This window comes from Cucumis melo, chromosome 9 (assembly GCF_025177605.1).
Source record: "Cucumis melo cultivar AY chromosome 9, USDA_Cmelo_AY_1.0, whole genome shotgun sequence".
NCBI classification, from domain to species: domain Eukaryota; kingdom Viridiplantae; phylum Streptophyta; class Magnoliopsida; order Cucurbitales; family Cucurbitaceae; genus Cucumis; species Cucumis melo.
In genome coordinates this window covers 23,230,621-23,244,887 of record NC_066865.1, presented here as the reverse complement: position 1 = coordinate 23,244,887, position 14,267 = coordinate 23,230,621, and the positions used below count along the sequence as shown (strand labels likewise).

The window sequence follows — 14,267 nt, the reverse complement described above, 5'->3', positions numbered from 1 at the left end:
AGTACATCGTTTAAAGTACACACGTATAGGTCACTCTTCTGGAATAAAAGTACATTGTTGATTCCATTTGAGAGTTCATTCCAGACAGCTAAACATAAGCATTCGAGAGTTCATTCAGGACAGCTAAACATAGGCATTCGAGAGTTCATCCCAGACATTCGAATTCATTCCAGACATTCGATAGTGCATTCCAGCTCAACATAAGCAAAAAAAATCCAGCCATCAACGTCAAAGCAGTTCTTTACATAACAAAATTTAATCTCTGAACATAAATAGGATACGAATTCTCTCAAACCATACAATTAACAATCATAGAGCGGTGGTGGTTCTCAATCTGCGAATGAAGACTGCTTCCATCCACCATAAGTTTCTTCTTCCACTTGAAAATTTCTTTCAGTCCTTTCCTGCGGCAAAATAGTCAGAAGTGTTAATTACGTTGCAAATGCACACGAGATACACTTAACACACAAATCTAGTTCATCTGATAATTCTGCAACATTGACAAAAGTAAAGGAGAGCGACCTCAGGAGAAAATTTAAGGCTAATTTTGATCTCTCCACGGTATTCTTCATCCTTAACCACGTTGTATGCTGTTTCTGGGAGGCTTCCTTCAAGATATACAGGTTCCAGTGGAATTCTGCAAACAATAAACAAAGCATTTGAAGAGGCTGGTGTTTCCATCATCAAACAGTCATCGATGAGCAAAGTATACCACATAATATAGAGAGTTTACTGCTTTAGAGTTTGGAATGACCGTGCTGAGAAAATCAGACAAGATCACCGTTCATCCACCAAATTCAAAATTCCTAACTTAAGAAAATTATACCCCAGTTACGATTCTTGATATAGTGCATGCTTTACTTGAGTATCAATTAGGCTATGTATATACTATATCCAATTACTTTTCTTCTCGATTAAACTCTCGCTTGGCTATAGGACCAATAAAGAAGCAGTTTACTTACTTTACTTGACCAACAAAGTCATCTTGCGTGCCAGAATCGCTGTCCAATATCTTCAGGATAAGTTCTTCTGCACCCTCAGATATGGTGAATAAAAATGTCTCATTCCATTCAGGGTCAGATCCCTTTCCTGTATGCAATCAAGAAACATCCTTTCTGAGGGCAAACAACACTTGAAAGTTTGGAAACTTGGAGACAATGGGTTGCGGATTATGTAGAAGATAAACCAACCTGATGCAACGCTGCTTCTCTGCTCCTGTGAGCGGCACGTAAGAGTAACATAGGGATCCATGTTACCTGCTCAAATCCAAGAAGACATTGTTAATACAAATAACTACTTTAAAATTAAAGGATGGGGAATACCCTTTTGATACAAGACTACCTTTAAATTTAACAAAAATATATATCAACTATGATCTAGGCTAAAGTTTAGGGAATAATGCAAATACAATTCATGCCTTCAAATATTTAGCATATGAATAGCACTCCACTTACACCTTTGAAAATTTTAATTTATTTCAAAGAAAAAAAGAAAAAAGAACTCACTAAAAATGATTTCTTTAGTACAACAATTTGAGGTTAAGATTTGTAATTCCAATTTCAAAAGAAGTAGATGCTTCAACCACCAAGTTATTTTGATGTGGCAATAACTTAAAAGACATTTTAACGTTTTTTTCAATCTTATCGCCTAGTAAATTTCCCAAATCACAATTTGTTCATAGATTCTAGAAACAGGGCAATAAAGAAGAAAAGAAAGATACTTTTGGTAAATAAAAACATCAGAAAGATCTGCCAGTAGTGTCCTCTTTTTTTTTTTTTTTTTTTTTTTTTTTTTTTTTTTTTTTTACAGAAAACTAGAAGAATCAGATTTGTCCAGGATCCAACTAAGCAAGATTATCCACCACAACATTAAGTACTGCACAAGAAACTAGTACCCAATACGTATTGCCATAAAGCGACTCTGTTTTCTAATTATTTACAAACTTAACCCTCTAAAAACACTTCCTCAAACACTTCACATGCAGATCAATTAGATTCAGGACAGCAATAAACCCCGTGTATCAAAGTTCAAAATCAAACACATAGTCAACCCAACAAACCTTTTGGTCTATGAATGTCATTTCAACCTTCACTCTCTCAAATACCAACCAACATATAATCAGAATATATAATATTTGGCAAACACCCATATAAAAGATCGCGAAACATAAGGCACAAAATAGAGGGAAATCGAAAAAGATCGATCTCGATCGGAAGCGGGAACTTACAGAGGTAATCTGTGTTTTCAAGGCCCTTGGCGGAAACAAGAAGAACCTCAAGAGTTCCGGCGGGCATTTTTGGAGATTTGAAGAAAGAGACGGGAATTTGTGTTCCTACTGCCTTGGATCTCGATCCTTTCAGATGAATTGGGATTTGTAAGAGAATTATTTGTTGAAATGTATATATTTATAGAGAGAGAGAAACAGCGTGGGAGCGTGGAAAGGATCCGGCGAGATGAGCCGGGCCGGACAATGCTCCGTCATAAAAGCCGAGAAATTAGACACGGTCGTGTGGTGACATTTCTTTAGATGCTTTCGATCCCTCCAATCTCCTAATTTCTTTTTCTTACAAAATTAAGAGTATAAAAACATTGTAAACTTTAATCATAAAAAAGTTCTTTCTTTCTTTTTGTTTTTTAAAGTAAGAAAAGGGTATTGAATACTTACAATTCAATTATTTAAAAGCCTAACTCATTTAGTTGGATTATAATTTTAGTTGATTAAGATATCATATATATCATTCAAAATTTTATCTAACACACTTTTAATCTTAAAGGCTGTGTATGTAACAAAACACTTTACACTAACTTTCTCAAATGAATTCAAAACATTTATGATACTACAAAATAATAATTCTAAAAATTTTAGTTCTCAAAGTTTTGGAATGCATAATTATATTAAGAATAATAAATAAATAAAAAAACAACCACAAATACAATATTTTATGTTGGAAGCTAAATTATTTTTGATATGTTAAAGTATGTGATATAATATTAATTAATATATTATATATGTTATTACAAAATAATAATTATACCAAAAAAATTTAACCTAAAACAAACTTATAAAATAATTAGTAATATAATTTCTTCCACTTAGTTTAAAGAAAGTTCACATGAAATATGAAGTGAAATATTTTGATTAATTTTAATAGAAATGGATGAATAGTGAAAACATTTAATTTAATTTAATGAGTTGTTTAAATAAATATCAATTCATTAATATCAATTTAACGAAAACTTGATAAATTTAATCTTTAACTCTTAGTGACAATATATTTTTTAACTAAAGAAAACTCGGATTCTAAATGGGAATGTTTTGACCCAATAAAAATATACTCAAAATTCTAGGTTAAAGGGATGAACTTTGAAACTTAAAAGGACATAAACCTAAAACCCCTCGAGATAATTTTTATTAAAAGAACTACATTTTTTTTTTTTAAAAAGATAGTGGATAGAAAAAAAATACATTAATTACATTTAATTTAATTATATGAAATATATACTTTCAAATAAAGATCATACAATTTTAGATTAAAAAGTAAATTAAACCTCAAATCTTAAAGTTGATAGTACATGTTTTATGTCACTTGAACTATGTTCATAATAATAGCATTCTAGCTAATTTTTTAACGATGAACAACTTAAGATTAATAAATATTTAACTAATATGAAACTTAAAAGGTTAAAAGGTTAAGAGTATAATAAATTTTATTAGAGTAAGAGATTAAAATGTATGTCTTATATGCCATTGAGTTTTGCATTTTGCTCATATATATTCCTGGCTAGAGTGAAATACAACACATCAGATCAATTATTTTTATTATTAATTAGTAAAAGACAGAGTTTACATCATATATATATATGTATATGTATATGTATATATACATACTTTGTTTTTGTTTTCTTATAATAATTTTGATGAAGTATTCAAAACGGTGAAGATTTGGCATTTCATATATCGGATGATACAATAATCAATGAGAGAAGTTAATGAATTTGCTAATATATGCCTACACTTAGCTCATTTTAAATACTTGAAAATTCTCACACTCTTATAAGCCCTATTCACTACCCATTTTCTTCCTCCAAATTCTAAATCTTCCTTCTTTGTTTTGTGATCGATCATCACCGGAATCCAATGGCCGCGACTCTGCGTCTCAACATTATTCGTCTTCGTCTTCCCATCTTCATCGGTCTGCTGCTTGTTGCCATTAGCCACATCTCTACAGCGACAACTTCCGATAGTAAGAGCGTTTTCCATCGCCGTTTTGGAGAAATAATCGTATTTAAGGAGAAGAAGTTCGATGTTTCCGGAGGACGTTCTCTACATAAAGTTCCAATGAGTCCAAACCCTCTTCATAATCAAACTTCTCCTCCTCCTCCTCTAGCTTGAAAACAAATATAACATCTAAAACTTTCTACTTTTTATTATATATATAAATAATAGGTGCAAACATTTTGTTGGTTCTCACATTTTTGTTTTTATTTTTTTACAAAAGCATATCTTTATTGTGTGTTGAGGTCGCTACTATTATCGACAATATTCATATACGCACACATATTTGAAATCGAAGAATATATAGGATTGATGCAGAAATCAAAAGTTTGACCTAATATTGGTCGATGGTCCATTATACCATACTACATGTTGGAAAGCAATATTCACAATCTTATATATACATTTTCTTAGAATTAACTTTTTTTTAAAGAAAAAAAAACCATTATTGTTACTATATTCTATGCTTCATCCCATTTTAATTATTTGTACTGTCCAAATTTAACTTTTAAACTTTTAATAAATTTCAAATTTGTCATCTGAAGTTATATATATATTTTTTAAAAAATTTAAATTGGTTAAATAGTAATAGTGATTAACAACCAAGCCAAAAATATGAAATTCTAATCTAAGCTTTTTGAAAAACTATTTCAAGCATTTATGAGTCTTTATTTATTTGGAACAAGGGTAAGAATTTGAAACTATATTCCTTTTTAGTAAAATGAAGGGTACAATGCTTATTTTTATTTGAAACTCTCTAATTTTTGGTCCATAATTTGAAATAATATAATGCATTTTTCAATATCGAGTTATTTTGTAACAAGACTCTCAGTTATCTTACAAATTAAAGGGTAGTTTCTAGATTAATCTTTGATGTAAGCACATCCAAAGTAATGCAATTCAATGATATAGATAGCAATGCTTCACAATAATATCATAATTAAAATTTTAAGGATACTAATTTATCTATGTAATTACATATGTTTCCAAAATTTAGAAGTTTAATGATGAATAGGGTCCGGACCCTCCGGAACAAGGTGTAGAGAATCTTTGAAAACGTCGCCGTCGCGGCTGCCGCCACCACCCACCTTCTTCTTGTTAAATATTATTCCTCCAAAACGACGATTAAAAATGCTCTTGTCTTGATCAGATGTAGTAGTGACCGCCGAGACGTGGCTAATGACGATAAGAAGTCCGATGATGAAGACAAAAAGATGGAGGTTGAGACGATGAGCGGCCATGGATTCCGGTGATGAGGACAACAAAGGAGGAGACATTTTGCAATATAATTTGTAGGAAGGAATGAAAGTGAGTGATGAATAAATGTTGTAATTACAATGAGAGATTTTCAAGTATTTAAAGGGAAGTAAAGTGAGAAAATTATTAACATAACGAACTAAAGTAAAAATTCTCCTCTCATTAATTTTTGCATATATGAAATGAAAAGCTAAATCTTCCTCTTATTTAATTTATTTCCATTCTTAAACGTTTTAAAGACTAACATCAACAAACTACCATCCATTTTTTATAATAGTAATTTAAGGCAAAATAGAGATGATTGGAATTACGAGACATATCAAAAATATCTCAACTAGGTTGATATATCTATATTATTTCTATCATTCCTCGAGTTAAAAGATAGTGCATTTAAAAAAAAATAATAGAAGGAAGATTTAGATCAGAAAAACTCAAAGTCAACAAATTACACTAATAAATGTTTTTTGAAAAGCAAACCAACATATTTTTCTTTGAAAATATTCATAAAGCAAAATATGTTAGTAGATGCATTTTGACATCTCAATTAGGTAATTTTCAGTAACATTTTGTATAATAATAAACATATATAGAAGAATTTTTTTAAGGTTTATTAATTCTTCATCTTCTTATTATTCATATTTATATGAATGATTTTGTATATAAAGTTTATATGAAAGATTTTTTTTTCGAAGAATAGGACTTTTGGATGGAAAAAAAAGAAGAATTTCGTGACTAATTTTTCCTTTGCAAACGTCAACTTTATTTATTTATTTTGGAAAAATGTCAATTATTTATAGCCACAAAATTTGAAGGTAAAAATATATCAATTAATTTGTAAAAAATGCCATCTTCTTGGATGTTGATGGCATGTTAAGTTTGGATCGGTTAGTTGTAATTTGATTGATATTGTATGTGTTTGTGTGTGTGTATATATATATGGTATAACTTATTAATTAAAAATAAAAACTTTGATAAGGAAAATAATATTTAATAAGAAGCAAAGATTAATTAAAACTTAGGTTGAAATTGACATAAATTGGTACTTTAGGGACAACACAATACAACAGCCGCCGCACATGATCATATGTATGTGCTTTTCCATGGCCATTCCGCTCTTATTATATAAACTTTAATAAATGACACACAAACTAAAGACTTCACATATATATATATATATATATATATATATATATATATATATGAGCACTAACTTATTTAGAGTAAAGTTTTGTGATTTCTAAGGACAGAAGACAACCCTATAGTTAGTTCCACCAGGGCAAGTGAAGGTGCTGGTTGCATCATCTTTGGGATAACTATATGCATCACGGCATCGATCCTTGAAGAATTGGGAAAGAGGAGTCGGCCCGCACGTACCGGAATTGCAACAGTACTCGTCGGTTTTGTACACGGTGCATGGGTTGTTGCAGCCTCCTGGAGCCCTCAGCTCGTTTGGGCACTCTCCATTGATGTTTGCATTGCACCGGATGCCCCGACTGCACCCATTAGAAGTTGGACTAAAATCCATTGGAACGTTGAATCCATCCACAAGAGAGATATCGAAGAAGTCCAAGTTGTTGAATTGGTTTAATGCGTATTCAGCGAGGGTGTTAGGCGGAGCACCATAACCTGTTGAATAAAAATAATGTAAATAGTAGAGATTGAGTTAATAGAGTGCTAGTCATACATCCACAACTAATTGAGGTAGATGATCTGCTTATATTATCAGCAGAGATAACGATTTAAATTACATATTAGAGGTGCCTCTAGAGTTACAGAGTTTAAATAAACACAACTCTATAACTTTAAGTTTTTGAAGTTTATAAGTCAGTAATTTATTTAATAACCTTGACAAGAGAGGAGGCCTCCACAGTCTCCGGTTTCACAATGGCCACGTCCAGAGGCATCGAAGTTGAAGTTGGTTCGAGCCCAAACACGAGCTCCGGCTGTGCCAGGTCTGACATCGAAATTCCAAGCCTGACCAGAACCAAGTTCTTTGCCGCCGCCGGGAGAGGCAGCAGCCCAAACAGTGAATGGACAATTGTTGCGAACTTCAAAAGTTGCTGCATTGGTGTGAGAATAGAGAATGAAAAGAGAAAGAAAGAACGGAAAGAAAATGGAGATCAGTCCCATTGGGGTGTAACTTAAAACAGAAGTGTTTAAGTTATATGTTTGTATGGAGTGATCCAATTAGTTGTTTAGAGATGCAATGGGGTTTATATAGGGAAAGTTAAGTAACGAAAATGCATGCATGGTAAAAACACATTTTTCTTCTTTTTACTCTTATTTACCTAATACACTCAAAAAAGAGAGTAAAAAGAGAAGAAAGAAAAAAAGAAGAAAAATGTGTTTCTTCTTTGAAAATTCCAAAAACCCCATTTTTTCTCTGCATACTTTTGTAACTCATGTTTTATTCTCCCCTCCATTTTGGCTACTGTTCATTAGTCAATGTGGAAGTCCAAATTTGTTGCAACGAGCAAACATATCAACTTAGCTCGAATGACGACATAAAATATAGTGTATAATTCGGATATGTGATATGTAATATGTATCAACTTATGATTAGATACTTAGATAAGATAGACAAAAAAAAAAAAGTATGTAGCTTGAAAAATTATTAATTGCATTAAATTATATAGTTCGAGAGAGGGACTTTGAGTTGGAGATTGACTTAGAAAAGTCATGGTCGTCTTTGCCATTTCCATGGGAGAGGTGGTGCCCATGCCATTTAAAGTCTAATCAAATTAAACTTCTAATTAAGTTAATTTTCTTTGTAGGGACAGTAATATTGACTTATGATTTACTCGGACTATTTTTTTTTTATTAACGTAACATATGGTAAATTGAAGAGCTAAACTATGGACAGTTGATTATTTTTAGTTGTATGTTTTTCAAGGATTTGAGAGATGAGATGCTTTAGAGGAAAAAAATTTGTAAAGCCTATAAAGTTTACAGATAGGCTTTCTTGTTTCTGAGAAAAGATAAATTATTAGTAAAAAGAGAAATAGAAGAAATAGAGGAATTATTTGAAGAGGGAGAAAAAACAAGACATTATAAAACTATAATAGTTTTCTTTACATACGAAAAATATCTCGACAAACGAGAAATTAATTTCTAAATAGGAGATCAATATACTACTTAGGTTATATTTATATTAATATTACTTTCTTTTTTCATGTTTCATGTATTTTTTTTTATGATATAATAAAATATAGACTTACCCCTCATTTCAATATCGAGTGATATAAAAATATAAAAGTTTTGTTGAAAATACCGAATATCAATAAAAATTTATACGATATGTTGTAGATCAAATTACTAACATATAATTACATAAACCAGAAGTTAAAAAAGATGAAATTTAAAACATAAACAACATGCTACCAAACTCAAACTTATGAGAAGTTATTAAATGTGTAAATTTACTTAGCTTTATGATCCATACGAAAATAGGTTGGTTTGCAATCAATGTGAAAATTAATATCCAACAACAAAAACGAGCTAGGAAAGACAATGCTGGCATCCACAAGAACACTCATGTCGGCATACTTTATAAATTATCAAATAATAAGGAAACAAATTTCAAAAAAGTAGGACAAGAAAACAAGGTTTTTTCAAAAATAAAAAATTATATAAACTATTTACGGTTTATAGAAAAAACAGATAAAAATTTATTAAACTGAAATGTAAATGAAAAAAATGGGAAACAATTGTAATAATAAATATACCATTGACTAAGACGACAACATCTAACTATATTTGTAAATATTTTAGTTTATTTTACTATAAATTATATTTTTTTATAAGATAATTGCAAATATAACGGTTAGATTCAAAGTAATAGCATATATAGCAAGGTTTTTAAAAAAGTTGTATATATAGCAAAATTTGGTTGATAAAATTTATCAATGATAGAAGTTTGTTTAGATTTTATTGTAAATATTAGTCTATCAGCAATAAACTATAAGAGCCTATCAACGACAAAAGTTTATTGAAGATAAATTTTACTATATTTGCATTTTTTTTTAAACGTTGCAATACACTTAATTAGTTAGCATCTTTAAAATTGTTGTCCATCGTAGATATATTCATGTTCGAAAGTAAGTAATTGAGTTATTTTCGTCTGAAATTTGAAGATTAAAAGTACAAACACCATTTCAAAATTCACTCTTAGTTGAATAAAACGAAGAGTTGAGTGTACGTAGCCAAAGTATTCTTCGAAACAAAATTAAACAACCTCAAATAACAATAATTTAACTAAACTATAGCGACTCTGAATATTATTATTTAATTTGTTCGATACGTATTTAGCTACGTCGTTGGCATAAAATCGCCATCGGAAAAGGCTGCCACCACCCTTGTCCACAAAAGCTTGCTTTTGGAGAAACCTGCGGTCACCGTCACCGTCGCTGCAGTCACCAGTTCGGCACTTGTTGCAAACAGACCCGTCAAAGTTACACCTTTTTCCAATCCATATGGAGGAACTAAAAGTGTTGGGATTCATGGCAAATGCCCAATAATCATTATTGTCGTCCAAAGAATCAGTAAAAAGACCATTTTTGTGGACTTGATCAAAAGAAGCTGCATTGGAGAGGCCGAAATGGAAGGAGAAAAGAGAAACGACAAGAAGAAGAAAGAAACTGGAGGTTCCCATGCATTTAGGGTCAAAAAATATTATTGTTTCTATGCATAACCTGGACGATTCATATTTATAAAAGATTTTGTTTCAGACATTTATAGTACTATTTAACTTTTCAATGAAACATAAGTAGACTTTGATTTTTATGGATGAAGTCTTGGTCTTTGGAACCAAAACGTACGTGGAGTGCAAACTTATTAAAGTTGAAGGAAATTTTCCAAGTTCGGAGTTGGAATATATAAATGCTTACTCAAAATAAAAATTAAAAAAAAAAACATTGGACCAAATATGTAGTAAATTACTATTATGGATTAATCAAGCTCATGACAAAGTTAAGGATATATATGGAAAGAAAAAAAATACACACTTTGAATTGATCAGAATAATACAGGAAGTGTCAAATTGACTCAAAATAATACACACTTTGAACCAACTTTGGCTTAAAATAGATTAAAAAGGTTATTTTTGCAACCTCCAAAACACCCTCAAATTAACTAATTATAATAAAAATTTAAAAAGATTTGGAATGTTTTTCTCTGGATGGTTGTACAAGTTGTTTCTCCAACTCTCTTTGTATATTACTCTTTATCTCAATGATGTATTTTTAAAATTGGAAGTATGACATATTGTTCTAATTTAAATCTCTCAGTGCATCTCATGATATTACTTTCTAATAATATGAGTTACACAAAACCGGTTCGACACAGCTATAGTTGAACAATATATGAAAGATCACAAACTTTAACATCGATCATTATTGCGACTACGCTGTGTGTCAAAACCCATTTTGTTGGTCGCCGCCGAAATGGAGAAAAGAGAGGGGAGAGATTAGAGACTTTTCTAAATTGAATTTTATTGAAGAGATTTTTCTCTATCATCTCAAATGGATTTTGAAGGTCTCACCCAACTAGTGCTATTTTCTTTTCCAAATTCAAACTTGAAAAATACAAGAAAATACAACAACAACAACAAAAAAAAAAAAAAAAAAAGGAAAAAAACCCAAAATTTTAAACTAACCCGACTCCGTCCTTATAATTTAGGTTGGGAATTTATTACATGCACAACATGATTTATATCAATTTTGATGTATAATTGATATGTCCTAAGAAAGATATACATATCAAATCATTGAAGAACTTAAATTAGTAATCGAAATAAATTTAATTATAAATCATCAAACAATACATGGATGGAAAGAATCAAATTTTAACTAAGTTATCATATTAGTAAGGATTATCATAGAAACAATATTTTAACTATTTATGACAAAACAACCTCTCAATCTTCTGTATACATGACCTTTTTTTGAGAGAAACATAAATCACTCCAAATATTGGTGTATGGGATTTCTTAATGGAAAATTATTGTAAATAATTATAAAAGCATTAAAAATATTTATAAAATATAACAAAATTTTAGATCTATCGTTAATTGAGTCTATAAATATTTATAGGTGATATATTTTAAAATTTCTTATATTTTTAGATATTTTGTTTCATTTTTCTATATTTAAAAATTAAGTTGTCAAATTTTTCTTCGAAATTAAATTTATGTAACCTTTTCTTGAATAACATATGTGTTTTTAACCAAATTGCAAAATGCCGTCAAATAGGTATAGGGAGAAAAAAAGTATTATTCATTATTCCATCGAAAGTATATCATTCTGCACATCACTAAATAATGTGCTAATTTTCCAGCCCTATCCCAAATCTTATTACAGATTACACCATATATATATATATATATCTATATATAAAAGGTATATAATATGGGAACTCTTTAATTATTCATGTAACGTTTTGGTTCCCTTTATATATATATACAATATATGGTTCTAAGGGCAGAAAACAACCCTATAGTTGGTTCCTCCAGGGCAAGTGAATGTGCTGGTTGCATCATCTTTTGGGTAACTATATGCATCTGGACACCTATCCTTGAAGAACCTTGAGTAATCCGTCGGTCCACAGCTGCTGTTCGGGGCCGTACAGCAGTATCGATCCCCGCCGAACACAGTACACGGGTTGTTGCACCCTCCAGGAGCCCTAAGCTCGTTAGGGCACTGCCCGTTGATGTCCGCGGTGCACCTTTTAATTTATAAAGAATATGAATAAAATTACATTAAATTTTATCGCAACTTTTCTCAACGTTAAGCTTTTGAATTTAATGATAAATTTAACATACCTGATGCCACGAGTGCATCCGCTAGAAGTTGGGCTGAACTCCATAGGGACGTTAAACCCATCAACGAAAGAGATATCAAAGAAGTCTAAGTTATTGAATTGGTTCAACGCATATTCGGCAAGGGTATTCGGCGGAGTGCCGTAAGCTTGGCATTGGAGGAGGCCACCACAATCGCCGGTCTGACATCTACCACGGCCCGAACCGTCGAAGTTGCAGTTAGTTCGAGCCCAAATACGAGCAGCAACAGTGCCGGGATTCACGTTAAGTGTCCAAACATCGTTCTGATTAAGTCGTCGTCCGCCACCGGGTACTGCAGCAGCCCAAACAGCGAAGGGGCAGTTGTTGCGGATTTGAAAAGTAGCTGCATGGGTGTGGGAAAAGAAAGAAAGAAGAGAAAGAAAAAAGAGAAAACAAATACTAGAGATCATAGCCATTTGAGAACATATGACAATGTCTATCTATGGAGAATATGAAGAAATCCAAATATGGTGTTTTTATAACAGGGAAATTGGGAAAAAAGAGCAAGAAGATATGCAGATAATTAAATGAAATTTTAGTTTAATATATTGTAGCACACGGTATTAAACTGCCTAAATATTATAAATAAAATACTTAGACCATCTTAAGTTTGGTCTAACCATACAATATAAAAATTAAAAAAAGAATTTGCCATCGTGGTTAGACGACTAAATAGAATACATAAAGATAAGTTCAATACATAATATATATCTAAGTATTTTTCAATTTTATATATGAAAGATGAACTCATGCATTATTCTTAGATACAAAAATAGTTTGTGCATTTTAGATTGTACCTAATTTAGAATAGTTTGTTCAAATCGACAAAAAAGTTAATTTACTAAGGGTTTCTTCTTCTTATTTATTTATTGAAACAGTAAGAAAACTTTAGAGTTAGAGGTGGGGGAAATTAATTCCAAGAAAAGTCTCTAAGAAGATTTATAGTTGCATGAATCTTACGGAGGCTTTATTTAATTTTAGCAAATTTATTGGTTCTACTTGCATTAAATTAATAGGAGAAGTTATGATTGGATGAAAATTATTTCCCTCTATAGATTTTTTCTTTTCAATAATCTAAATTAAGACTTTTCAAATCTCTGGTGTTTGAAGAGAGCAAGAAATTAGAATTGTAATTAAATATTAATTACCATCCTCATCCTCATCCTCGTCTTTTTATCTTTTTGAATTTGTATAGTTAATAACGATTGAGTCGATTTTTCTTTTTAAGGTGGAATTCAACTCTCGTAATTATTATTATACTCGTATATTAGTTGGATTATGTTCTTTTTTGATATGACGATCTATCTTCTTAAAATTTTTAGATAAAGAATACTACATCGATAATAATTTTATAAAATTTGAGAAAAGCAATTTTTCAACTTATCAATGAGTATGCTTTAAACTTTGTTTCGTACTCTCTTGATTTATGAATTTTAAAAAGTAAGAGTACATTCGTAGATCTCATTTGATAATTATGTAATTTTTTAATTTTGGTTTTTTAAAAATTTAATTTATAAACCCTATTTTTTTCGTAGATCTTATTTGATAACTATGTAATTTTTTTAAATTTTGGTTTTTTAAAAATTTAATCTATAAACACTATTTTTTTCCATTTAAAAAATCAACTTTACTAGAAATCATTAACTCGTGTTTGCTCATTTTAAGATTATATTTAAGTTCCGGTTAATTGGGTGCTTTTATTGATATATAAGTTAGCATTAATAGCTTTGAGTTATTTGAGTCTTCGTTGGGTAGAGAAAGAAAACTTAATAAAGATATTTAATAAAGTATTACAATTTCTCTATATTTTACGCAAACTATAAAGTTTATATACATACATATATAGATACATACATATATATATACATATATACATATATATACATATATACATATATA

At 30.4% G+C, this 14,267-nt stretch overlaps 3 protein-coding genes across 3 annotated transcripts; all 3 read right to left on the bottom strand.

Moving 5' to 3' along the window:
* Nucleotides 1–89: 89 nt before the first annotated feature.
* On the bottom strand, nucleotides 90–2,613 carry LOC103482722 (elicitor-responsive protein 3). Its single transcript, XM_008439008.3, has 5 exons — nucleotides 2,228–2,613; nucleotides 1,191–1,256; nucleotides 963–1,089; nucleotides 523–637; nucleotides 90–404 (listed from the first exon to the last, which is right to left on the bottom strand). Exons 1-5 carry the CDS (start codon nucleotides 2,292–2,294, stop codon nucleotides 330–332), a joined length of 450 nt encoding a protein of 149 aa, XP_008437230.1. The 5' UTR covers nucleotides 2,295–2,613; the 3' UTR covers nucleotides 90–329.
* A 3,924-nt stretch (nucleotides 2,614–6,537) lies between these two features.
* LOC103482718 (protein P21-like) lies at nucleotides 6,538–7,716 on the bottom strand. The gene is made up of 2 exons (XM_008439001.3): nucleotides 7,378–7,716; nucleotides 6,538–7,159 (listed from the first exon to the last, which is right to left on the bottom strand). The coding sequence occupies exons 1-2, from the start codon at nucleotides 7,661–7,663 to the stop codon at nucleotides 6,771–6,773; spliced, it is 675 nt and encodes a 224-aa protein (XP_008437223.1). The 5' UTR covers nucleotides 7,664–7,716; the 3' UTR covers nucleotides 6,538–6,770.
* A 4,066-nt stretch (nucleotides 7,717–11,782) lies between these two features.
* LOC103482719 (thaumatin-like protein) lies at nucleotides 11,783–12,892 on the bottom strand. The gene is made up of 2 exons (XM_008439002.3): nucleotides 12,351–12,892; nucleotides 11,783–12,253 (listed from the first exon to the last, which is right to left on the bottom strand). The coding sequence occupies exons 1-2, from the start codon at nucleotides 12,782–12,784 to the stop codon at nucleotides 12,004–12,006; spliced, it is 684 nt and encodes a 227-aa protein (XP_008437224.1). The 5' UTR covers nucleotides 12,785–12,892; the 3' UTR covers nucleotides 11,783–12,003.
* Between the last annotated feature and the right edge of the window lie 1,375 nt (nucleotides 12,893–14,267).